This window comes from Phalacrocorax aristotelis, chromosome 1 (assembly GCF_949628215.1).
Source record: "Phalacrocorax aristotelis chromosome 1, bGulAri2.1, whole genome shotgun sequence".
In the NCBI taxonomy this organism is placed as follows: Eukaryota; Metazoa; Chordata; class Aves; order Suliformes; family Phalacrocoracidae; genus Phalacrocorax; species Phalacrocorax aristotelis.
In genome coordinates, this window is record NC_134276.1 from 124,403,298 (window position 1) to 124,428,843 (window position 25,546).

The window sequence follows — 25,546 nt, forward strand, 5'->3', positions numbered from 1 at the left end:
CTTTGTTGGAGCACTGTCTCCAGAGAAACAGTTTATTCTGGTAGCAGTCAATAGTAATGTCTGCTGTTAAGCATGTATTAATACATGATAGGTTTAACATGATTGCACATAAACAGTGAGTTTTCAAGGATATTTTAAGACCTAAGCTAACATGTAAAATATTAAGAGTAATGCTCAAGGAAGTAGAGCAGCTGTGTGACTGCATCATATTTAGTTATGAGCAGAGATGTGTTCAGAGACTACTTATGCTACTGTTTATTTTCTCTAGAATATCCCCATTAGTAGTAGTTTTTAGCAGTGGAAGCACTGGTGAAAATAAATTGTAGGCGGAGCAACTGGTTTGATCGGGTAAGGTCTGGACTGTCTAGTGTTTTAGAAAAGCTGTTTCCAGCACCTTGTTTATGTACTTTCTATGACCCTTGCTCCTACAGGTGGGAACCTTCAGAAAAGTACTGCTGGTTTAGATGAGGAGTCTGCTAAGTGCTTATGCATGTGTATGTGTTGAGTTAGTCACTTTCGGTTGGCAAAAAGCTGAGGCAACTGCCTATGTTGATCCTTACTGTAGATACAGACCTCAGCTGGTGACCTCTTGACTTTGTGCTTGTTCTGTAAGTTAATTGTGGGCATCATCTTAATGAGTGCAAGCATTGGGAAGATATTGTACAATGAGGTAGAAATTTTGCTGATGAATCCATCTGTGCTTTTTATCCCTTTCTGTCTGTCCATCTCTTGCTGTTTTCTGAGGCTGACCTTACTTATTCTCAGTGTTATCTGTTATGCTATTACAGAGGTTACCTGAACCTCTGTAACTTTAAATGCATGTTAGAATTGTAGATAAATACATGTTCTTAGGAATCTCATAACAGAAACCACTAGTCAGGCAGCAGGTGGAGTTCTGAAGTAAGAAGTTTGTACCTGGCTATTAAGGTGCAGATCAGAAGAATGCATTCTGAGTGATAAAACGTGTTTATAGGCCACTTCTCAAAAAAAAAAATAATCAAACAATCCAATTGCAGATGTTCTTGAATAATAAAATGTATATTTCAGTCCTTAAATGTTGATTGAAAGGGAAGGGAGGTACTTATATTAGGAGTTGTTGCCTGTGCATAACATTTACATCATTTATAATTTGAGGAATCCGTTACTTACAGGCATATTTGTTATTACGGTGTTTGACCACCAAAAGCAGTGTGAGGTATTGTATAGATATACAGGTCTAATTCATAAAATAAAATAAAATCTTTCAAAGAAGTGTAGAGAAGGAATAGAAGCGCAATTCAGACTGAAGGATTATCTCATTATGGTACAGTATGCTTCAGTTATGGTCTGTCTGAAGACCACCGACAGACCTAATGAATGCAGCTGCTGTGTTAATTATTAAGCTGTTACTGTCACTGTTCTAGAGTCCTTGCTTGTAATTTCGTGTTACAAGGTAGGGCATCTGGCAGCTTGCAAGTTAAGTTCATAATACACTTGATACTGGCCATCATATGGAGTAGCTTCAGCTTTTTCCTGGCTGAGATAGACTCAGTTGTCTGAAAGATGTAAATGTTGCATTCCATCTCTGATATGTTCTAATCTGGTCGTATTTGCAGTGTAAGGTTTTGCTTCTCAGAATACCTGGAGAAATGGCAAGGCTCGCACTTTTATTCTTTCAGTTGATAATTCTTTAACTGGTTTAATTAACTGATAGGAAGTGTCACCTTCTTTCTGTGTTGAGATGAACTGGTAGGAATTTAGTTTGACGATTTTTGTTTTGAATTTCAATGCATGAACATTATTTCCGATATATTTTTTCTGAATTGGTTGATTTCTATACATTACTAACTGCTTTATCTTTCAATAATTACTTTCGGAACACTGGTTCCATTTTTGTGAAGGTTGGCAGTGACAACAGCTGATACATTGTGGTATATTGATGTGAAATTATCATACCGAAATACTTGCACTATTCTAAGACATAATTGCTCTTCATCTTGAATTTTTTTCTGAGACAGCCAACCTGGTGTGACGTTCATTGTGACACTCAGCTATTTTGTTTTCTTTTTATTATTCTGTAAGCTGAGATGATTAAACAAGAGTATGAACAAATCAGAGGGAACTAAGAAAACTTTAAGGGCCAGTAGATTGGTTCTTGCCTTTTGAAGTTGTTGTAAAGTTAATGGAACAGGAGGATCTTTTTCTTGCTTTTAAGACAGTTAATATATTAAAACTAGCTTCTCATGTGGTATGACACATGATTTGGGATCAAGCATCAGGGAGCAATGCATTTAAATTAGTCACAGGTCAGTGGATCCCTTGCAAATTTGTTATTTTGCCTGACAGTTAAGAAAATTTTGTGCATGGCAGTATGTCAGCTCATAGCATCAGTGGGTAACTTAATTTTATCATGTGTGTAACATCATCTATTTTCAGTTTCGTATACCAAAGAAGAAAAAAACCACCAAGTCAGAGGATGTCCAAGGTCAGTCCCCTTTGGCAAGGCTCCCAGGCTCCCACCATTGGGACCACCCTTTAAAAGAGGTAAAGAGAAGTTCTTCAGAGTGTAAAGTGTGTAGGAGAATGTTATATGGGTTTTTTGTTCTAGTTTGGAGGCTGGATTTTTTTCAATATGAGTGCTGCCTTGTGACTGATATCTGACCCAGGTTGTCTTGGATACAGGTGTGGAGGTCTGAAATCTACCTGCAAGCATAGTTACAGAAGTGAAATTCTCAGTGCTGTGTTGCCAGCCTAAAGCATTAAAAAGCAGAGTTGGTCTTCAGGTATAGATTGAAATGATCTTGAAAAACAGAATTTAAAGGCAAATACAATTTTTTCTTAGTTAATTGTCTTCTGATTCCTGAACTTTTATATTCAGGTGACTTAATCTTTTTGTTATGATATGGAAATAATTTTTATGTTGAGTTTTCAACTAGTCATTATTTTTATCCAAGCGCTTAAACCTCAAGATAATAAATACTCGATGACTTTTGACAGAATTTTAGGTGCTAATACAGAAATAACTGATTCTAGTATTAAGACCAAAAGACTGGAAGAATGTTTTTGTGGCATTTATCATAAATTACTGTCTTGATCATCTCAGTCTGTATAGAAGCAAATATGCTTCTACAAATCTGTTCCAAATTCAGTAGGCATTTTAGAAATGCCTAGTTTTAGGAACGTATTTTGCTACTCTTGACTCCTTCAGCTGAGCACCAAGAGTTTGTTGCTGTTTGTAGTGCTTTGAGTCATGGGTCTGGATAAACAGGCTCCCCCACAGAGGAGTTCTAAAAACCTAGTGAGGCAAGTTAGGAAGTTTTTGGACTTGCGGTAGTGGTGATACTGTGAGCCAGGTCTCTTGGTAGGCCTGATTATTTGAGCATGCTGCAGTACAAACTCACTGCGTGGTTGTGTTCTATACTGTTAATAGTTTAAGTGAGCAGAGCACCCAATTAGAGTCAGGTTTTGAAGTCCAAAGTAAGGTCTCCTGTGGTTACTAGCAGCAGCCTCTTAGGCAGAGCCAGTCAGCACTTACATGGAATTCTTCCTGTCTTTCTGCCTCTAAAACCAATGACTAGACTGGATGAATTGAAAAATACCTTTTTTCTTGTTATTTCCTTTGTATCGTCTATATTTCCATTTCTTATTTTTCCTACATGTGTCTATATTTCAGACTTATCCATGTGGTTGAAACACTGACTAGTCTTCATATTCTGCTTCAAAAGAAAAGATTGCTCATGAGGCATCATAATTAAAAGAAATATTACTGGTTTACCCATAGGAAGATCTGTCCAGATTGTATTTAGTGTTGCCAGTTTGCTCCATGTGGTTTGAGAAATTTTGTTGAGCTTTTAGTGATTTGGGCATATAGGTGTCTGACATGCTTGAAGGTGAAGATGATGTTTGAAGGCAGGAGGAGGGGAGAGCACCTTCAAGGCAACCTCTTGCTGCCAGCTGTTTTAATGATGAGGGTGTTTTCCATTACAGAGTAAGCCCCTATGATAAGGCAAATATTAATTTGGGATGCTCCGTTCAGATTTCACTAAAGAATGCCAAATATGCGTGGGCATGAATTTTTCAGATGCCTTTTTAAGCCATGCTTAAACAGAAACGAAGACAAGTTTGTCTGGTTTAGCCTGACTGGCATAATTTTCAAACACCTGTTTGCTTTATTATCTTTTATATTTTAAAATGTGAGGAGAGATGAGGAGGTAATGGCAGAGGGAGATAGGTTTCTGGAATTGCAGAAATAACTATATGACCTGGTGGGGTTTTACTTATTTAGTTTGAAAATACAGCTGCATTCTGCTAAGGTAAGAGAACTTGGAAAAAGTAGAGTCTTGCTGTTGTGTTCCAAGTACCAAACCTTCAAATTCCTTTTCCCTCTCAGAATTTTATATCTTTGAGTGGAACATAATTTGGTTAAATGCATGGAGTTAAAGAAAGTAGAGGTTATCTTGTGTAAAACAGGCCTAATATTTAAGTCTCTGAGATGGTCCCCCTTTAAATAGGGAAATAATTGAATTGTCCTGTACTGTCAAATTTCTTTAGGAAGAAGAAAAGTTGTATTCAAGATGAGGTGGTATGCTTGATCATTCATTGCCAAATTGTTGTATCTACTCTTTGTGGCTCTGCTATATTTGATCAGTTGCATTGTTTCAATGTCTGGCATTGTTCCCTTTTTCTAATGTAAGATCCATTATGACATTTATGCCTATTGGAACCCACCAATTTTATTTGGTTTATTTCAGTGGAAATTAAGTGCTAACAACAGAGAACCTTCCACAAAACGAAAAAGGCAAAAGGACCGTGGCAGACACAGCTCTAATAATGAAGAATCAATTGGGTAAGGAGTCCTCTCAAAACTATGACATTGTGAACGCACAGAGAACAACTAATCTTTCTTGAAGATGGGTATTACTGGACTCTAGCTAACTGTGTCATGCAGAGATGGTTTTCAAGCTCTTAGGTAGCCCACCTTCGGAGAATCATGTTCCAGTGACGTAATGGCATTGTCAGTTATGAAGCAACTTTTTCTTTGTGGTAACACAAGACTGCGACATCAGAATGGGAATGCAACACTTACTAGAGCAATTACTGCTAGCTGGCCTGCTTGGAATCCTGAAAGGTGTTTGTTACTCTAAGTGTAAAATATCATTCTAGCCCTAGGTATTTAAGAAGTTGCCCAGATTATCTTTTGCTTGTCACTTTTTTCTCTATAGTCCACAGTCATTAAGCTAGCTTTATCCACTCTTAAAAACAACAAAAAAAACCCACCAAGCAATATGATGATTAGTAGGGGGAAGGCAGTAAGAAACTAGAGGTGTTTCACCTCTATGTTACAATCAAGACACCTAAGTGAGTAAATAAAGCTGCCCATGTGCTGCCATTTAGGCTCTGTTGCCAAGAGCAAATATCTGGGTTTCTTTGAGATGCTGGCAAATTACTTAAAATCATCTCTGTGAAGCTGTCAGCTAGATAACTGTTTATCCAAGAAAATTTTGAAGCTGCAAGTGCCATAGTTGACAAATAGAAATGAAAATGGAGGATTAGATTCATTGGCAGCAGCTAGGAAGCATAATGACTTCATGATTTAATTATATTTATCTTAAAGAAGCAATTGTTAGTCCACAAATCATTTCAATCTAAACAAATATGAGTATGCATTCTCTGTCCCATTTTCTAACTGGAACTTAACTTGACTGTAAGGAGGGGCTGTTAAAAACAAAGTGCAGGTGATTTTGACACTGCTGAATTTGGAGTTTTTGTGACCTCTGAATAGTCATCATTTAGCTTGGTCTTTATATTCAGAATGCTTCAAACTGTTGCAGGGAAGAGCTGAACTAATAAAAGATTCTGAATTTATTTTTCATACCTCCTCTGAGGCATAGGTGTCAGTTTACGTGGAGTTACCTCAAAATGCTTCTCTTAGTAACTTTAACTGAGGGAGGGGAGCACATAGTCAACCTAGCAGAATTTAAAAGCTATGTTAGTTGTAGTTTCCTGAGTTTTAATTAAGCTGTGAAATAATTGATATCTGATCTCAATCTCTAAAGGTCTTTCAGTAAACTTTGAATTGACCTTTCAGTGTTGAGGAGCTTTAAAAAGAAAAAAGCTACCTTTTGGTTCCGTTACATATTTAATTTGCTGTTACATGTGTTAATTTTGATACATGAGAGTTTCAAGCAGCATGTGTAGGTGTTCCATCATTTTTACCAAAATTCTTACCAGCACATTAGTGAGGAGTGATTTAGACTGTAAAAAGACAGTAAATATTCCGATATTAAACCTATGCCTTCTTCACTTCCTCAGAAAAAATGTGTGTCTAGAGACCAGCTAGAGGTTCTCTGTAAAATAAACATTGTCTACTGACTGCAATAAAGCTTGTTTTAAGTATTCCATTTGGGTACTCAGTGTTTCTCAGTAAGTCAAAATCAACATACTGACCTTGTGTAATAAGTAGAAAGAGCGCACAAGTTCTAAAGAGGTGGTGTGTGTTTGAGCAAAAGTCTGAGAAGTGACAAAACTCAGAAGAGGTAAGTGGCATGCCAAGAATCTTTCTCATGTATAAGTTTCTCTGCTCCTTCATCCCAGTGAGGAATTTTTTTCATTTGCTTGGAAAAGCAGGAATTAAGTCTTAATAACAAACTCCTGCTAGCTCCTGATGTTTTAAAGTAATCTTTATTGATAGGAGCTAATCTCAAATATTTGGGGAGGCATGTTTCATCTAAAGCGTTGCTTGAGCATTGTTATTGCCACTTAGTTTTAGTCAGAAAGGACAAAGTGGATGTATTAGCACAAACCCACCTTCACTTGTGTTTTTAACTGAAGTTCTGGGTTACAAAATCTGGTAGTTGCTTGCTTCTGTCAGTCCTGCTGTGATGCGAGACCATGAAGGCTAGAAGCAGCAACCACAGCTGCTGTCACTTGAAAACCTCTGCTCATGGTCTTGTGAAAGGTCATGGTCAAGGGATTTGCTCTTGATCCTGGACAGGGCTCTCAGGGCAGGTTAGTTCTCTAGTCCTCATACACTGGAGGTCTTTTAACCTGTTTTGTGACACAATCGTAGGAACACGTAAGACTGTAATGAAAGATGAACAGTTCAATTTATTAGTGTCATTGCAGAAAGCTAGGTGTGGTATTTGTGTAATTGGTCAATGTTATGTATCCCACTTACAAAACTTTTTTTTTACTGTCAAGGAAAGGGATAATGCTATTTCAAGAGTAGCTGTCACCACCTGGAAACAGAGCTTAGAGGTGTCAGCTGACCTCAGCTGTATTACTCCTACATTCTCTGAGAGGGAAATAGAGGGGAATAATAAAAACAAAAAGGAAACAAAATAGAACACTCTTTTGAAGTTCAAGCTGCTTGTCCTCATCTGTCAAGTATTCTTTAGGGGTGGGTGGGAAGAGTACTTAAAAAGACTACCTAAATAAGATGTGTGTGATTCTTTCAGCTCAATATTTTTCATGTTAACTGAAACACAGGTCATGGCTGAATCAAGTACTGACCCTGTTTGCCATAAAAACCTGACTGCTATCATTTACATACTGGTTCCCCTTGCCCTGGCAAGTGCATTTTGGCAGTAACTTCCTGGTCCAGCAAAGCAAGGATATTGGTAGGGGTGTTTATGTTTGGTGTTAAAACATTGACTTCTAATCATCTGAAGAAAGGCCAGGGCCTTGAAGTAGGAGGAGAATGGATGGAGGCTTTTCTTCTCAACAGGGTGTAGTCAGTGAATGTGGCAGTTGGAGTTTCCCATTAATGATAGTGCATCGGGAGGCCAAGGACCTCCTGAGATGTGCATGTGCTGCAGAAGCTTAGACGGCTGAATACACATCAAGTCTATCAGTGGCTTTATTCTGTAAATCCAGGACAGATGTTCAGCCTTTATGGGACCTGATGGAGTGACTCTCACATGGTATGTGGCATCCCACTGTCAAAATATTTATTTCCCAAAACCTGGGTTTACTAGTAGAAGAACGTAGGCATGAAGATGGTGGTGCACAATTAATAATAATTTACTCCAAAAGGAGTCAGTAGTGTCCAGGTCTCATTTTGATCACTTTCTAAAGCAAATTTGAGCAATTTGGAGCCAGAGGTTGCAACACTGGTATGTACACAAATATGACCATTGAGAAAGGAACTGGATCTAGCAGCTCTGATTACTAGGTGAATTAGAGGTCAAACATTTTCCCCAAAGGGGTACAAACAGTTAATAGCTCTTGGTCCTCTGCTCTGTAAGGTAGGATAATCCTTTTTTGCTTGTGAAAAGTGATATGAGACTTGCCAGGAGCAGCTAACAGCATCTTTCATAATGTATATTTTTTTGTCTGTTCCATCCTTACATGATCAGGTATGTTTTCATTAGTTTTGCTTACGTATTTTATCTGTTTTGTGGAGGTAGATAAGGGGATACAGTAAGTAATTTAGAAATAAAAATAATTGCCTTTGGTTTTCCTTCACCAAGATGCCTCCAGTCTTACTGTTGTGTGGGTTACTTGCTGGGTCTGCTGGTGGGACTTGCTTTTAAATGTATACTTTGCTTGCCTTTTTTGCTGCTTGACACTAATTTCTATCTTTTGAAATGTCTTTTGCATGACTTGCTCACTTTATTCTGTGGACAATTTAACAGGTAATTTAGGGATCTGTGTCCCAACCATCATTTACAGATGTACAGGTTGGCTTAAGTGTAGATGTTTTTCCTGAACCTGTTTGATGCCCAGTCTTAATGACATGATTTGTCAAGAAATGCCGACAGATGCCATTCCTCCTTTAGACAGGGAAGCCAGTGAAAGCTCTGAAGCCACTGTACAGCTCTGGAGATAAGGTCATAACCAGCTCTCCTGTCAAGGTCTTCGGTCAAAAACTGGTGCCACATAAGAAGTGATGCCTTAGCCTGGCGCTGACATCTTTAAGAATAGACAAATGTATACTGTTTTCTTCCTTGTTCTTTGTTTGAAGGTTCCTCTCCTTTGCACAGGTTTCCAGTGCAAAGCTAGTTGCATGGGTGTGTGTGTACTTTAAATTGTAAGATCATTTTTGCAAAGATACTTGCTGAAAATGTATAAACCCTATTTAAATCAAGGGAGTGGGAAATGTTAAAAGTTCTGTACCTAATAACAATCAATAAATCAAATTATGGAGGGATCCGAAGCCTGTCGAGGTCTAGCCTGATGTGAATGTGAGCAAAGGATGTCAGACCTGAGTTTCCAAGGTGGCCAGCAAAGTATAGGTAATGAAATCCAGTTTCACTGGAAATTCTGCTTCTGGCTCCTTTAGCTCCTGCTCTGGGCTTTCTCTGTCATGGTGGTATTGTTAAAGACCCTAAAGGTTGGAACCTTTCTTGTTATCCTTACAAGTCCTGATCATACAATTAAAAAGACTCTGTGACCATGTATGTTCCCACCAGACTAATTATCTTGCAAGTTCAGGCTAAACTCAGTAAAATATAATTATGATATCTTGTGTTGGAAAAAAAATCTAGCATTTCTGCAATGTGGAATGATGAAAACCAAAAGAATTTAGGTCTGGGAAATAGACTGTTAGGCTCGGTGTAATTCTAGTGAGGAGCACTGAAGTGTTGCATAGAGAATAACACACATCATCTCATGGTGCTCTACGGGAATGATTTTAAAACACTTTTTTTTTAAAGGAGAAACAATTTCTGATTCACATCTTCATGTTGCTAGGGCCCGCTTCTGCAACTGTTTTGTATTTGGAGGAAGAATGCCATTTAGATAAATCAAACCTTGAAGTGTAATTTCAAGTCCTGCTAGAGGAAGAGGGGAAGTATCTGGCTTAGTCTTTCATTGCTTCATCTCTTCTGGTACCCCAAAAGATGAAATGAATTTCCACTACAGTTCTTTAGTAACTGGGCCTCTAAAGTAGTTTCGTCCTTACTTATCTCTGAGGAAAATAAAGTACAAGAGTGAATGTCTAATTTCATAAGATGAATTTGCATGAAGTATGTGACTTTCACCTTGAAATTGCTTTTAACCGCTTCAGCAGTTTCTTGACAGTATAATAGGTTCTGCTGTAGCTGAATTCTGAATTTTTATCACATTTCTTAAACGTGTATATTCTTTATTTACTTTATTGCTTATATACTCATAGCTTGCAGTTGGACAAAAACCAAATGATGTATAATTCTGGTCACTGTAAGCTCTTCTGATGTATTAAACTATGGTTCATGTATCAACTCTGAACATTTGAGAAGCCTGGAAAAAAGATAGAACTTCTGATTTAGCGGGGACTTCCATAGAAAAGTAAGTCTCTTGCTTCCTGTGCTAAATCAAGAGCGCCATGTGGGCTTGGTGTATGCTCACTAGGCTGCTGCAGTTGGGTTCCACCATGTAAGACATTAGTGTTACTAAATTGTCCTTCATGACCTGTATTTGCTTTGTAAGCTTTTCTGTAGCTAAAGCATATCTTTAAATGAAACTCCAATGTCTAGATCCTTGGGAGTGTAGAACAAAACTTTTTTTTTTAAGGTCTACAGTAGTCAAAACACATGCTCAGGCTCTGTAATACAAGTACTGAAACAACAGATCTTTGCGTTAGAAGTCAGAGTTTACACAGGCCTAGGTAAAAGAACAAATGCGTACCTGCCTTTTTTTGATTGCCTAAACGTTCTGGAGCAATCCTGTGGTTTAGGTCAGTCTAATGAGACTGTTTTTGTACATATGACTTCTAGTTGCCTTCATAGAGTCAGTCTCACTTCAGAAACCCTGGATTGTTTCCCTCAGTGTTTGGTTGTGGTGGTTGTTTTTTTTGTGGTGTGGTTTTTAGGGTTGTTTGGTTTTGTTTTGTTTTTTTTTTTCAGACAAAGCTTTAGCTCTCTACCACTTAGTTTTTCTTTGGGAAACTTCTAAGAGAAGCCAAGAGAGTAGAGGAAACTGCCTTCATTTGTGCTTAAGTTACTTAGCTTTGAATGGGGGCCATTTATTGTCCATAGTGGTCTCCAAGGTGTGGTGTGTGCAAGAAAATATATTGGGGTGCAGGAAGGGAATATTTTTTGTACAATTAATAAATAAAATGTTTTTCATCTTTATCACACCCTTTTAAAAATTTCTATTTGTGTATCTTATAATCATTAGTACATCTATATAAATTACAATTAATATTGAAGGTGCATGCTCAAAATATTTTTACTGATGGGATGCATGATCAAAAAAGCTTGGAGACCACTGGTCTAGGAAATGCATAGCAGAGCTCTAAGAGAAAACAGATCATTTTATACACATGATGGCATTCAGTGATGCAAATCTCTGCTAAGATTGTCCAGTGTTCATAGCTTGTAAGCAAGGTCTTCAAGCTGTGCTTAGGAACCTTACTGTATTCTCAAGTTCAGTGAGGGGTCATGTGTCTTGTTAACATGGTAAGTAACCAGGGAAAAGACAGCATGCAGCAACTACTGAAAGAGCAAAATATAAGGATTATGTGAAATGTCTTTTCCAAGTTCAACATGTTTCACTAGTACAGCAGTTCCAAATTTCTTTTTAGGTTTGAACATACCTGTTCTTCAGCAGTTTTCTTGCCATACGTATTTGTTCACCACTAGGTACCATGTAACCATGCTGTTGAGCTGAATGCAGCATGTCAGTGGGACAACTATAATTTCTTAAAAGTTGCTTGCACATATGTCAACCCACTGAGGAATAGCAGCCATTTGCTTAAGAAACGTCACTGCAGCACACATGTAACAGCTATGTGAGTACTAAAAGGTTTTCTGTAGCTTAAAAGAAGGATTCTTGCTCTGCAATATGGAGAATTTCGTTTGTTAGCAAGACATGGAATAGAAAAAACAATTCTCGCCTCGGTAATCTTTTAAAATCAACAAACGAGTCTGAACTTCAGTGCCATCTTAGGACCAGACCTTGGAAAACAAGTCCAATTCTCATCTGTTTGAAAATAAAATCAGTCCTGACAAATCATCTACAATATATAATGCTTATTGGCTTATAAGGAAACTGTCCAAATTACTGGCCATTCTGCAGGATTAATTCTTTATGTGAAGACTTCAGTACCAATCTAGCAGAGTCAGCAATGTATATATACTTGTTTAAAGAATTTCAGTAGGGAGTTTTTATTAACTTTGTAATTCATAATTGTATGTTATTTCTTTAGTGAAACTGAATAGAAATCAGTTGGAGCCTCAAAACTGAGAGGTTATGCTAGCTTCTTGATTTTATTTTTTTCCTTTCCCCCAGCAAGATTGTAATCTTATTTGTGATATAGGAACCAATAATATTCAAGGTTCTAAAATAAGATGCCAGAATATGAGTGCTTGTTTTCATATCCTGTAAATGCTCAAGTGTACGCTTCCAGAATAGTTTGTAAGGCCATAGTGACCACTTCAACCTCTTGCAATAAAAAGATGCACCAAAATTTCCATGCTTCTGCACTGGAAGTTTACCTCTTCAGAATCACACATGGATGTGGTAGTGATTGGTGTCAGAAGAAGAAACCTTGAAAGGCTGTCCTGATCAAGGGATGTGTTTGTGATTCCTCCTCTCCAAAGAGAATTGCTTTGTAAATTGTCAGGGAAGTGAAGTTAATTGTACTGAAGATATAAGGTATGATGCAGAGACAGTAAACTCATAGAAAAGCTTTTTTGAATTCATGTGACTTAAGAAGTTCTCAGCACCCTATTATTAATTATTATTGTATGTATGGCAGGCAACCCAAAGTTATCTTGACGAATGTCCTGAGGACGAAAATAGGAAGAAAATACACACAGGCGCAACTTAAAACTGGTGCTGATTTGTCTGACGCTGGCAAGCTGCAGTCAGATCAACCACCCTCATCATCTGCTGCCAACCTAAAGATATGGCAAATTTTAAATCCTACTCTCCAAAGCCTTTTTCTGTCTAAAAGGTATGTTGTCTTCGCCTCATGTTGCTGAACAAAATCTTCTTTGCAGATGTTTTATCATGAGAAAGTGTTCTTCATGGTACTGCAGCTGTCTGTTCATGAACTATAGTCTCATTTTCATGCCATCTGACTTGATTGAATTCCCTTGTACCTGGTTCCTTTTGATAATCATTGAGGGGGATGGTACCAGGCATGATGTAGTGCATTTTCTGATCAGATGGCTTCTAGATGGTCCTGTACTGACAAACCAATTCTAATTCAGCCATTGGACTTTCAAAACGTTTGTGGGTTTGTTATTCTTGTGAAAAGAGTACACTTGCATTTAACGGCCCTTTGTTCTCTGAGGAGGGATCGAGGTGTATTTTCACTGTTAACAGTTTCAGACCCCTCATGAAAATACAAAACTGGCATAAAGGGTCAGAAGAAAAGCATTATCAAGTCCAGTGTCTTCCTCCCCGGCCAAGCAGTGGTCAACTGCAGATACTCAGGGAAAAGTATGGCTAGAGTGAATGCTTTTTTTCACTGAGTTTTTTCTCCAAGCTGCTGCTGCTAAACAGTTTAGGGGCTTCCTTTGGAGGTTACATCATATCAATCCTCATTGCATATCACCTGTGTGCCTCTGCAACATCTTGTCTGTGAGGTGGTCTCCTGATTAAAAACAAATGTACATCTCTCTGCAAGAGTGCTCCCCAGACATCATGCAGTCTGTGCTGGAATGTGCTTCGTGGATAAATAGACAATAGGACGAATATGCAGTTAATACCTAAAAGACAATGTTGTTCATATCTGACTCAAAGAAGTCCATGACACTACTTCCTAATCAAAAAAAATACCTCCAATGGAAGTGGTAGAATTTAAATCCCAGTTGAGAAACTAAATGGGCTATACAACGAGCTGGCTGCAGTGGCATTATATGAAAAAAAATTGTGCTGCTCTTACACATCTGCTCAAGCCGGCAGTTGTATCTTCATATTTCCATTTAGTTTCTTTTTGATGCTTGTCTCTTCTAACACTTGCAGATGTATTTTGAGCCTTGGAATTGCTATTCTGTAGAATTCCACCTGGAAGTTGAGGAGGGAGAACAAAATCTAATGCTACTTTTTTGTGTGTGCTGCTTTTCTATCTGTTGACTAAGTGCTTGGGAAAATTCAGTCTATTTTACTGGAGGCTTCTTGTTCACAGGAAAATCAAGATTGTTTGCTCTACAGTTCTGAGAAAAGCGTACAGATATTGCATGAAAGCTATTTAGAGATAAGCATTTAAGACTTCTTAAATAATACTTGGATGATGCATTAGAGGCGATACAGTGTGAATTGTATCAGGCTAAGGTGAAATTATGTGGCTACCGTTTCTTATCCTGGTCTCGTGTTACTTTTTTGTGTTTATCTGCTTGCTTTGGATTTTAAGTTCCTCATTGAGATTTCTTTTTTTGTTCTTTTTTTTTTTCCCTACGGGACTGAAAGTAATGATGTTTGATTATTAAGCCTCTAAGATACATGAATTTAACAAGAAGTTTCTTTCTCTAGATTTCAGTATAGTACTTATGACTTACTGTTATATATGTGGCAGGCAACCCAAAGTTATTTTGACAAATGTCCTGAGGACGAAAACGGGAAGAAAATACATAGACAGCCATGTAATAATTGATGCAGATTTATCTGATGCTGACAAATTACAAGCGAGACAACTACCCTCGTCATCTGTTGCCAGCCTACAGACATGTCAGATATTAAGTTCTCCTCATGACAGTTCTTTTCTGTCTGAAAGGTATGTTACTCACTACTGATTTTGCCAGTCTTCCTGAAATGACATAACTTTACAATAGAACAGAATTTCCCTGAAACAATTTTTGTTATACTCTTGTCTTGAAGCAGATCAGTTTCCTGAATGCAAGCTAACGTGCTGCTCCAACAGGCTGTTTTAACATTGCACTTATTCTGATTCGCTGTACCTGATGATAACAGGCAACTTTTCATTCATAGAAGTAATTTCTATTTACAGTAGATCAGTGTTTTTGTTTGTAAAGATGGCGATGTAATCCAAACACATTTAAGTTGTTTTTGTCTCCAGAACCAAAATCTGTTCATGTGTTCTAGTATTATTTCAAGTAACTTTGTTTTTTTCAAAATTTCTCCAAATTCCTCTCTGATAGCTCTTTTCACATTAATCCATCAGTGTTATCAATTGCAATGGAGTGCTGTTGTTTAAGGCCTCTGTGTGTGTCGTCTTATTGCTTAACATCTACTTTTCCTTTTCCTATGTTTAGGTTCACTGAGCATCCAGTAATACTTGACATATAAAACTAGCAGAAATCAGATGTTAGAATTATATAAAGTTTGATTTGGTCTAAGATGGCAGTTGAGTTCAGAATAAGCTGTTTCCTCTTGTCTCTTATGGCCGCCTCTGTACTTAACAGCAAAGTATCCACAGGACCAAATAGGAAGAAATTTGAGGGAAGAAAACAAAAAGAAGGAAGAGTGATTTGTGAGGGCAGGAATAATCAACAGTTTCCAGGTTAAAGAAATCTTAAAAATTCTTGAGAGAAGTCATGTTCTTCATTCTGATACATGAACATCTGACAGAACCTAAGTTAGTAAGAATTCCTTTCTTTCTTTCTGTTGGGGTCCCCATTGCTGCTTAAATTAATCTGACAAATCTGTAATTTCAGTGAGGGATTTAGAACAGTTTATTAGACTGTCTCAATTTATAACTCTTACATTTGTTGCTAATAAATAGTTTTCCATAACTTTAGGCTGATTGAAGCGTGGGGAGTTTATTTGGATTGTTTGGGGGGGTGGGGTGGGGTTGTTTTACTACAAAATCTTTAAGATCTGTAATTTTTAATAGTCACTTTTTCCATTTGGTATTGTTTTGGATGTTTATAGAATCATAGAATATCTCAGGTTGGAAGGGACCCATGAGGGTCATCATGATGGGAGGTAGTGGGTTCATAGAGAGGAAGACATGAACTCTTGTATGTAGCTTTAAACCTGAGGAAACATTTTGTATATTTTTTTTTTATAAGCTCATATCTGAAGAGCGTCTGAGTCTTATGTTAAACACAAGAATGGTTTGAACTAGTCAGGTTTTTAGGTAGTTGGTGTACTCAACTTGCTTTAGATTTGGAGTGGTTCATTGCTTGAAGGATTAATTTTCTGTTTCTAGGATATGCTTTTCTAATGCATTAAGTAAAAGGCTTGTTATTAGGAGGATTTTTCACCCCTCCCCAGTGACCACCATGTTAGTGCAAGTTGTAATAGATGTCACATGGGAAGTGGAGAGTTTAGGAATTATTTCAACACAGATGTGGTTTGATCCTGGTCACGTCTCTGTAACTAAGGTCTGTGCATAAAATACACTTGGCACTGATTATTTTGGGGTCTCTTCTTTCAGAGGAGGGTAAAAGCTCCCCTCTTACAATGGTTATGTATATATACGCACATGGCCATATAGAGCCTTTCATATCATCAGAGTACCTAGAATGCATGCTCTGTTTTAGTGAAAATCGTGCCACTTCTGTACTATGGAAATTTCAGATTAAGTCAAAGAATTGTCTGTGATCAGAACAGGGTGGTAATAAGTTGACCTTTCTCTATCAGCTAGAACTTGCTGTGAGTTCCCTGTTTCCTTTCTTGCTTTTGGTATGGCAGAATTGGTGGATTTTGCGTTGCTTGTTCACTGCAACCCAGAGTGAAATGTGTTTGCTGAATTTAGCACTGACCTATCAGTATAACTAACGAATTTGAGGTAGGTCTTAAATGTGAAAAAAACTTTAAAACCTTAAGTGTGTTTTGTACATGTTTCTCATGGCTATTGAGAACACTTCAGTATATACTGCCATAGCTCTTTAAAATACACCCCTTAACAGATATGTGCATAAGCTAAACTGAGTTATCAGTGAGTATTGGAAGTGAAAATAAAATGTGCGAGATTTGTGTGTAAAATAAATATGTTTAGGGAAGTCAATGAGCTGAAACATTCCTATTGAAATGTTTCCTGTTGTTGAAATGCCTGAATCGTGATGTTGGTGTAAAACAAATGCTAAGAAACACTTCAAGGTTTTGTATGGTCTTTTAAGGCAGTCAAATCTATATAGCTGTTATGCATACAAACGTTTAAGTTGGGAGAGGGATGTGGGTTCCAGAATCAAGTTTCTGTAGCAAGGTTATTCCTGAAGTAGAGCTGCCTTATCTGTGGAAGACTGTCTTGTTCACTATACAGAATGAATAATAGCACATACCAGACACTTCTTCTGTATATGGTGCAGTTCATGATTTTTCGTGAATGGAAAGATAATCAGTAATTTCTTCATGGTGCTTATATACTGTTCATCATTGCAATATCAGAGCACTTGGGAAATCTTTGTCTTTACGGTGTTCCAAAAGAGCAATGATACTCCATTCTACAGATATGGCACTGAAGAATAGGCATCTGTTCAGAAAGTGTCCAACAGTTTTGGGTATCTAGTAAGAGATGTCAAGAATGTTCTTTCCCGTGGTTGGTGATGTTCTTTATGGGTCCAGGCTCAGCTGGCAGTGACTTCAGTCATTCTGGTGATTGCTTAGCTCTTTGCAAGTTGGAGACTGCACCGTTCTGAGTTAGGCACATTATAAAACAATGAGCACAAAATCCCTTTGGATTAAGTGAGGTGGCAAAAGGAAGAACGGAAGAGATTTTCTAGAGCAGCATTAAATTGTTTTATCTATGAAATCTTCCTTATTTTCTTTTTATTTTCCAACTCTCACAGAAAATGAAGCAGCATTGATGAAGGTTAGTTTCTTTTACCTTGTAACCTTGATAAATTTTTGGAAGTCTTGCGTACTGAATGTAATTAAACTCATGTGAGAAAATATCACATGGACATATAACTAAATGTTATCCTATGCATACAATAGAAACCAAAATACAGTTATGTAGACTTCTGTCAGGTGTAACTAGCCTCCAGAGAAGTTGAGAGTATGTTTGCCAGATCAGACCTCAAATGTGAGGATGTCATACTGTTCAGTCTACCAGTACCTCCAGAATCACAGACTGGTAGGGGTTGGAAGGGACATCCAGAGATCATCTCGTCCAACCCCCCTGCTTGAGCAGGGACACCTAGAGCAGGGGGTATAGGAATGTGTCCAGGTGGGTTTTGAATGTCTCCAGGGAAGGAGACTCCACAGCCTCCCTGGGCAGCCTGTGCCACTGCTCTGGCACCCTCACAGGAAAGAAGTTTTTTCCCACATTTGGGTGGCACTTCCTGTGTTTGACCTTGTGCCCATTGTCCCCTGTGCTGTTGTTGGGCACCACTGAAGAGAGTCAGGTCCCATCCTCCTGACACCCACCTTTTAGATATTTATAGGTATTGATGAGATCTCCCCCAGAGTCTTCTCTTTTCCAGGCTGAACAAACCCAGGTCTCTCAGCCTTTCCTCATAAGGGAGATGTTCCAGTAGCCCCCTGATCATCTTGGTAGCTCTCAATATTCTCCAATTTTAAAAATACTAATAAAATAAAAAAACCCAAACTGATTACTTTCTTGCATGTCCTTTTTAGAATGAAACTACAAACTCAGCTGAACGCTTGTGGGTTGCCTAGTTTCTTGTACTGTAAACCTTTTCTGTTTGTTCCTCATTCATGTCCTGTCCTCTCCCCTCCTTCAAAGGCCTTTTTGAGCAGGAATTTCTATTTAAAATCTTTGGTCATTGCAGGAACTTCCTCAGTGGATCCTATTAGTAGTTCTAAATCTAAATTGGAAATATACTACATTGCCTCATTCCCACTGCATTAGTGAGAAAGGCAAGGATACACTCAACTGACTGTTGTTCTCTTTTTTTTATTACATGTTCAAGTTGCAGTCATGCTTTACATCAAAATAATATTTGTGTCTTATGTCAAGCATGTGAGATTTTCATTCTTTGTTCCTTTTAGAAGCATCTGTTTTCATTAATAATGTCAGAGTATCTGTGTGTTTCCATAACGGGAACTTGAATTAGTTTGTGTTTCATTTGCTAAGCTCCACATGCTTACAAGAGAGGCAGAAGTTTGTGGTCCAACCAACTGTTGTGTATGTTGGGATTTTTATTCAGTGCTCTTTAAAAATTAGAGATCAGTCATAGCTAATATTCCTTACAGGTCTGAGCATTGCCTGAGAAAGACAGATGGTGATCTGTGTAAATTGACCAAGGCTTCTAAGGAACCAGAAAAAACCAATGTCTTCAATTTTAGAAGATGGGAGCTGCAGAAGAAAGGTTTGTAGTGAGCAATAATCTGGCATTTAAATATGAATTTTGGAGAGTGTTGGGAAATTTTCTTTTTTTTAGTCTAGTATTATGAGGAGAGCACAGGAAAAAATAGGCTTTGCATGCAGTGTATGTGTTTCCTCAAAATGCAATTTTTTTTAGAGATAAGGTGAAATATATGAAGTAGCTGTTTTTTAAATAGGAATAAAGCTATGGTGTATCAGATCTGTGGAAGAAAAAGGAAACTGAGGGAAGCCTCACAGCACCATTATAATCCTGATTTTATTAAAAGTCTTATACACTCAAGAATGTAATACATTAAAAATGCTCTAAAGGTTTGTGAACCCTGCTAAAATGTTTATGCTATATGACAATATTGGTATCTATGGCTGAAAAATTATGAGCTCTGTGCGGAGTGTTCAGGGAGAACATACTATCTTTTTAATACTGGTTAGTCATATTTGCAGATTAGAACAGGAAATGGAGAATATTGCATCCAGCAGAAGATAAGACTGGAGTATGGAGTACTAATTCTTACTTTGCAGGCAGCTAATTGTGCAATAATAATCTTTCCTTAATTATTTTAGGGAATATATTTTGGCAGCCACTCACAACTAAAAAAGGAAAGAACTATCTTGGAAGGTATCTGCTTCCATACATTTTATTTAAGTCGTAGCAGATATAAAGAAACACAGAGGCTTTTAAGGATAACTCATTAAATAACCTTTTTTCCCTGTCACAGAAAACAAGAACTATGATGAACTGGGAAAGAGGAGCAGAAACGTCATCAGCACCACTCCTAGTCAGAAGGAATTGGGCTCTTTTGATTCTGAGAAAAGGAAAAGAAAATCTAGTGGTCATATTTCTGATGATTGTAATGCACACATTCCAGAAAAATCACTTCTATTGTCTGTAAGTTACACTGAATTTTAATGTATATGTTTTTGTACACAAACACTTTAGCAGCAGCACTAGAAACATCCAAAATAAAAGATTTACACCAATAAAGAGGTTATCTAGGGACACTGTTACACCTGTTGAGGGAAAGTAGTTCAGTGGTGCCTCAAGAAGAATGAGTATATGTACTTCCATCCACAACACCAGAATATGCTGCTTGTAACAGAAAGGTTGTAAGGGATGAGTGACAGTGTTTCCTTCAGACATGAGTACAGAGTAAGACAATTTTTGAAATCCAGCATCCAGCTGCTTAAATGAAGCTTCTTTCACAGATGGTATGGAACTAATTAGGGACTTGTATCCAAGAATTACAAAGTATACCTGGGGTTATTGAAACCTTGCAGATGTCATCTTTCTCCCTCCTCCTCAGTCTATAGTATCCTTCCCTAAAGTTTTATTCTTATCTGTCATTAAGATTTGGAGAAAGAAAGAAAAAAGGCTGAGGGTGAACACAATAAAGGCACCTCTGTGATATTCTGATTAAAGCCCCACAGAAGTAGGTGGTTGCCGAGTCCTGTTCACCCAGTTGACCAGCTGACATTTGCAAAGTAAGGAATATTACTGGTCTTGAATGAACGTCACAAGACATCGGTCTTTCGGTGTCACAGTGAGAGAGCTGCTAAAAAATCAGAAACAGTTTCTTGTTCAGTTTGAATGGGCATCATAGTAGACTTTTAAAAGGTTCTCCCTCATACTTTTATGTAATAACCTTTGGAATAAGAGGAGGCGGAACTTATGCTGACTTGAGCTCTAGATGCAGCTGCATTAAACTATAATTATTCTGTCTAGCACATAGCTAAGTCTCAGTGATCGCTGATCTGAACCATCATGGAAATATCAAGAAATAAATATGTATCCTGTCTCCGATTTCTGTTTTCTAGAAAGAGCAAAAATTGAGCTCAACTCAGTCTCCTGGCTGCAGAACATGGTGTGAGGATGGACAAAGTTGCACATCTAACACAATTCTGATGCCAGATTGTATTCCACAGCCATTAGAGAGAGACTCTAAAGGCATTTCCACGTGCAACCACTTAAGGCTTGGTCACAGCTGCACAGAGGAACTTGGCTCAGAGTCTCCTCCCAGAAATTTGTCCGAGAAGCAATTTTCTGCCACCAGAGACGATGTGATTTCACCACGAGTTAGTACCATCAGGAAACTCAAGATGGACACATCACAGTACCTGAGCAAGCTGCGGAACAGAATCTGCAGGGGTAATCCGCAACTTGTTTCAGTTGATCCAAGTATGTACTGTGCCTGTGCTGCTGACCATTACTATTGGTATACTTAGGTACTAGGAGATCTCATGCATGACTGACTAGTTGAAACATACGGAACAAAAAATTGAAGACAGATCACGTTGTCTGTAATGCACTGTGCAGGTTGGAGAACAGCTGGAGTGTAGAGGGTCTTGTGCTTTAGAAGCAGGTTAGGCAGCAGGATTTTCAAATTCCGTTCCTTATTTTGCAGCTGATTTTTGTGGCTATGGAAAATTCAAGCTTATACTTTTTAATGATGCTTAAACTGAGAAAAAAATATTATCTCTTCTTTGAAGCAGCTATGTTGTGGCCTGTTTCCTGTAATAATCAAATAATTTTGAGGATCTTGGGTAAAAAGTGTTAAAGGTACAAAGCAGTACTTATTGCGTACACTTTAATGCACGCAGGCCTTGACTGGTCTGGGCAACGTACTTTATTGCATACCACAAGAGAGAATTCTTTGCCACAATGTTCTCAAGTCTGCATCTTGTAGTATACGTATACTTCTTTTTTCCTTTTTAGTTGTTCTTTCCAGTGATGATGAAGAGGGACCTTCTGAGCCAACATGCACAGTGCTGCTGCAGGATAAAGTCTCTGACAATGAAGAAACAGACCAACAGCCTGAGTTTGGTTTCTCAGCAAAGCAATTGGAAGACAAGATGGAAAGTCACACAGAGCTGGTAGTCCAGTTTTTGGCCTATGTATTTGTTGTGCCATCCCTTTAATTTATTTCTTCAATGTTTGGGTGGGTTTTTTTGCAAGTTAGAACAAAAGTGAAATGCTTAGAGCAGATATGATTAGTCCCAGGAACAAGCAGTAGCTACAGTAATTTATTTCACAGATAGAATTCTGGACAGTCTTTAGAGAAGATATCTGGCTCTGAAGCTTTGAGTGTTTTTGCAACAACAGTGTATTTCGTATTTTGAAAATAAGCATTTGGAAATGTTTAATATTACAAAACAGGATCAAATAGTAATCTGAGCTAGAGGTGAACATGAGGAAGAAACGTTTGAAAAGTTGTTTGGGTCTTTTTTTTCACACAATGTTTTATACTGATTGTAGTTCAAGTCAGTAGTTTCTTCTTGTCATCCAGTCCTCTGTTGTAATTCAGTGCAGGGAGAAGTTCAAGGATCTTTGACACCAGAGAGGGTAAGATTCCCTTTCCTGTGTGGTTAGAAGTGAAATTTGAATCTAAAACTAGCCATAAGGTTGTGACCCCATTTTGGATTGATTAGCCTTGTGGTGCTTGCTGTGACCTGGATTTGGGTTATCTCTGTAATCCTGAAACAAGTCGGAAGAGCCATTGCTGCCTCTTCTCACAGATGCATCATTTTAATCATAAGCATTGAATTGGATTCTGTACCTTTGATTCAAAAGAGGGGTATTTTTTGTTGCTCTGTTGTTTGGGTTTTCACTTGGCTTTAGATTAGTAAAGAGCATGGGTTATGTCTTGGCAATGGGAACCTTAGACTTGCAGTAAGGTACTGTTATGCTCTTAAGGACACTGTCAGTGATGATTGCAATAACATTTACAGCTTTTTAATATGGAATTCTTATATGGAAGTTGGCTTTGGGAGTAAATTCTTACAAACATAAAGAACAAGTTCCTAAGGCTACAGGAGGGAAGTTTTTCATTTAAATCCCTGTAGTAAACATTTTTTTTCCCCCCAGTTTTTAACAGAGTCAATTGAAGATAAATGTCCTATCAGCTTATCTTCTGGAAGCACACCTAGAAAAAAGATGAACCTAGCATTGGATGTTGAATTTGATAGTCTATACATTGGGAAATTTAAATGGTTATCAACAGGTCCTGCTAGGGTAAGTTCTTATATTATGGTGATATTTTGAGAATATTTAAAAACTAAAATTCTGGTTAAGCAAAGCTAACGGTATTTAGTGTGGAAGCACAGAGTTGATTATTGTTATTGCACTTAGCCAAAGCAATCTGATGATAGTGTGTAGTCCATTACGTCGTATGTTTTGCTTGCTGTCAGTAGAAAAGCTAACTGGGGTTATATGTAGCCCCAGTTTTCAGAGGTAAAGGTTCTGTATAAATGGTGTACTGGAACAGAAATCGTATTTAGGAAGCTTTTCATGAATTCTAATGGAAAATAATGGTCACGTTAGAGTTACTGTCACTTGAAAAACACCAATTACTTTTGTCAGAAATAGTACAGATATTAGAATAAAGTAATCAATAGTGATCAGAGTTCAGATATATACTATGCGCTAATCTTTCCTTTTAAACAGAAAATTGCTTGGTTCGTAGTTTTAAAGAGCATAGAAACAACACTAAAAGAATTATTGCACAGGCAACGTGCTACTCACAGGGTGTAGAAATGTAACTGAAGGTGTACTTTAAATGAAGTACCAACTGCAGGAGTTTCAACAGGTCTTTGACCAGGCTCAGTCTGTATATTGCAATTGAGAAGCAAATGTTTGAACACATTTATCTTTTTTGCTTACAGTAAGACATTTTGGATTGTAATGATAACTTTAAATTTTCAAAAAGAGCAGCTTTGTGCAGCAGTTCTCATGCTGTAATGAAAATATTTCTTGCAAATTTCCTAAATAAATATGCAAAAATAATTTGAGGGATGACTTGAAATAGTTTTAGAAAAAATGGTTTTAGGTGGAAAGTTAAATTTTTCTTTGGAAAAAAACAACTTTGTGCTTACTGTGGTAACATAAGAGAAACCTCTTCACTCAATGACAGCCTTCTTTCAGTGACAATAAAGCATTCTTTATTTAGCTGACCCTTTTTAACATAGCAGCAGTGTAAGTGGAAACTTTAAAGGCCTTTGAATTAAAGGTTAATGTAACTAGCAAAGTAACACCCCAGTGTTGGACTGTTTATATAGTATCCTTAATTCAAATAATACAGCTGAGAGCCTTTATCATGGGGTGCTTACAAGTAAGCTCCTGTTGTCCCAAGTGTTCATAATTTTTTTCTTCTTCTTAAGGAGCCTGTGTAGGCAGCTCCACAACTTTCTGCTGATTGCTCGGTACTGAGCACTTCTGGAAGTCAGTTTGCTGCCATTTAGATCCTGCAGTATGTATTTAGGAGTGTTTTATGTGGAACAGGCAATATTAAGTCTTAAATTAGGCATATTGTACTTGCCAGTGTTAGGTTAACAGTTGCACTTCATGATCTTAAGGGTCTTTTCCTACCTAAATGATTCTATGATAAAATTTTCAGTTTATTTGGCTATAAGCAAAGATAATTAAAAATTTTTACTTTGCTTTGATCAATCTGTAAAAAGCAAACTAATTTGTATTTTTTGGAATCGTATTTCAGTTTACAACCAAGGAGATTACAATCCCATTTCAGGGTAAGAATTTTTTTCTTTAGTTTTCTCTTAATTAAATCTTTCAACTATAGCATTAAAATAGTATGTACTTTGATTATAAATTATTCATAATCTTATTTGCTTTCACAAAGACATTAAATAACTTCTAAAATTTACATTTTTCAACAAATAGAAGTATTGGTGTCTATAGTGTAAGCATTTGTAACTTACCAGCTTCCTACACTTTTAAGGTGAACTTGTAGTTTTAATGGCCTTGCCTCCCACATTCCTGCATATATTAAGTGTTTAACTACAGTTAATATGACTGCATTTTTTTGAGGCGAAACGTGAATCTTTTCAGATTAGGGTTATAGACCTGTAAGTTTATTAAAGAAAAAGGCATGAGTTGACTAAAGCTAAGAGGAATATAACCATAGATTTGCATTCAGTCATTTTCCGAAGATGATGTGTTATAACTTTGGTTTACATAGTTTGATTTAACTGATTTAAGTATTAAATTCTCAACACATTTTATGTAATGCCAGGAATAAAATCTACAAGTACTGTTTTAGTAGACTATGATCATATTTAGTCTTAGTATGTAATTACTATAACATGTATGACTTTATAATTGCCTGTGGTGTGAAAGATATTTTTAATTCTGTTTCCTGCAGTAGCTCTTAATAAGAATATTACGCTGACAGTGGATACTCTGGATCTGAGGAGATTTGGCTTATGGAGAAGCGGTGGTGGCTGTTTAACAACAACAATCATTTTCCTTTGGTTTTCTGTGGATTATGTAGAAAAGATTGAAACCCAATTAGGAAAGTTAGTTATCAGCGAACCATGTGAGTAACCCCTTTCCTTAAATGCAACGAAAAGGTCTAATGTATCGCATGTCAATAAAGTGGTTATTTTACAGTTGTGCTTCTGGAATACTGAGGAAAGCCTATAGCTTTTTAA

At 37.4% G+C, this 25,546-nt stretch overlaps 1 protein-coding gene across 45 annotated transcripts in view; it reads left to right on the top strand.

Annotated features, from left to right (window-relative positions):
* SENP7 (SUMO specific peptidase 7) overlaps window positions 1-25,546 on the top strand; it is a 45,278-nt gene that overhangs the window by 1,662 nt on the left and 18,070 nt on the right. For 6 of the 45 annotated variants that reach the window (XM_075104829.1, XM_075105185.1, XM_075104839.1 and 3 more), the window contains exons 3-14: window positions 2,416-2,523; window positions 4,731-4,825; window positions 12,662-12,859; window positions 14,426-14,623; window positions 18,973-19,088; window positions 19,822-19,991; window positions 20,918-21,278; window positions 21,816-21,973; window positions 22,356-22,442; window positions 22,965-23,111; window positions 24,592-24,625; window positions 25,258-25,431. In XM_075104829.1, coding sequence (XP_074960930.1) covers window positions 2,416-2,523; window positions 4,731-4,825; window positions 12,662-12,859; window positions 14,426-14,623; window positions 18,973-19,088; window positions 19,822-19,991; window positions 20,918-21,278; window positions 21,816-21,973; window positions 22,356-22,442; window positions 22,965-23,111; window positions 24,592-24,625; window positions 25,258-25,431 — 1,846 coding nt within the window. The remainder of the gene's footprint in view (window positions 1-2,415; window positions 2,524-4,730; window positions 4,826-12,661; window positions 12,860-14,425; window positions 14,624-18,972; window positions 19,089-19,821; window positions 19,992-20,917; window positions 21,279-21,815; window positions 21,974-22,355; window positions 22,443-22,964; window positions 23,112-24,591; window positions 24,626-25,257; window positions 25,432-25,546) is intronic. The other 39 variants (XM_075104932.1, XM_075104942.1, XM_075104953.1 and 36 more) reach the window with 20 other exon arrangements.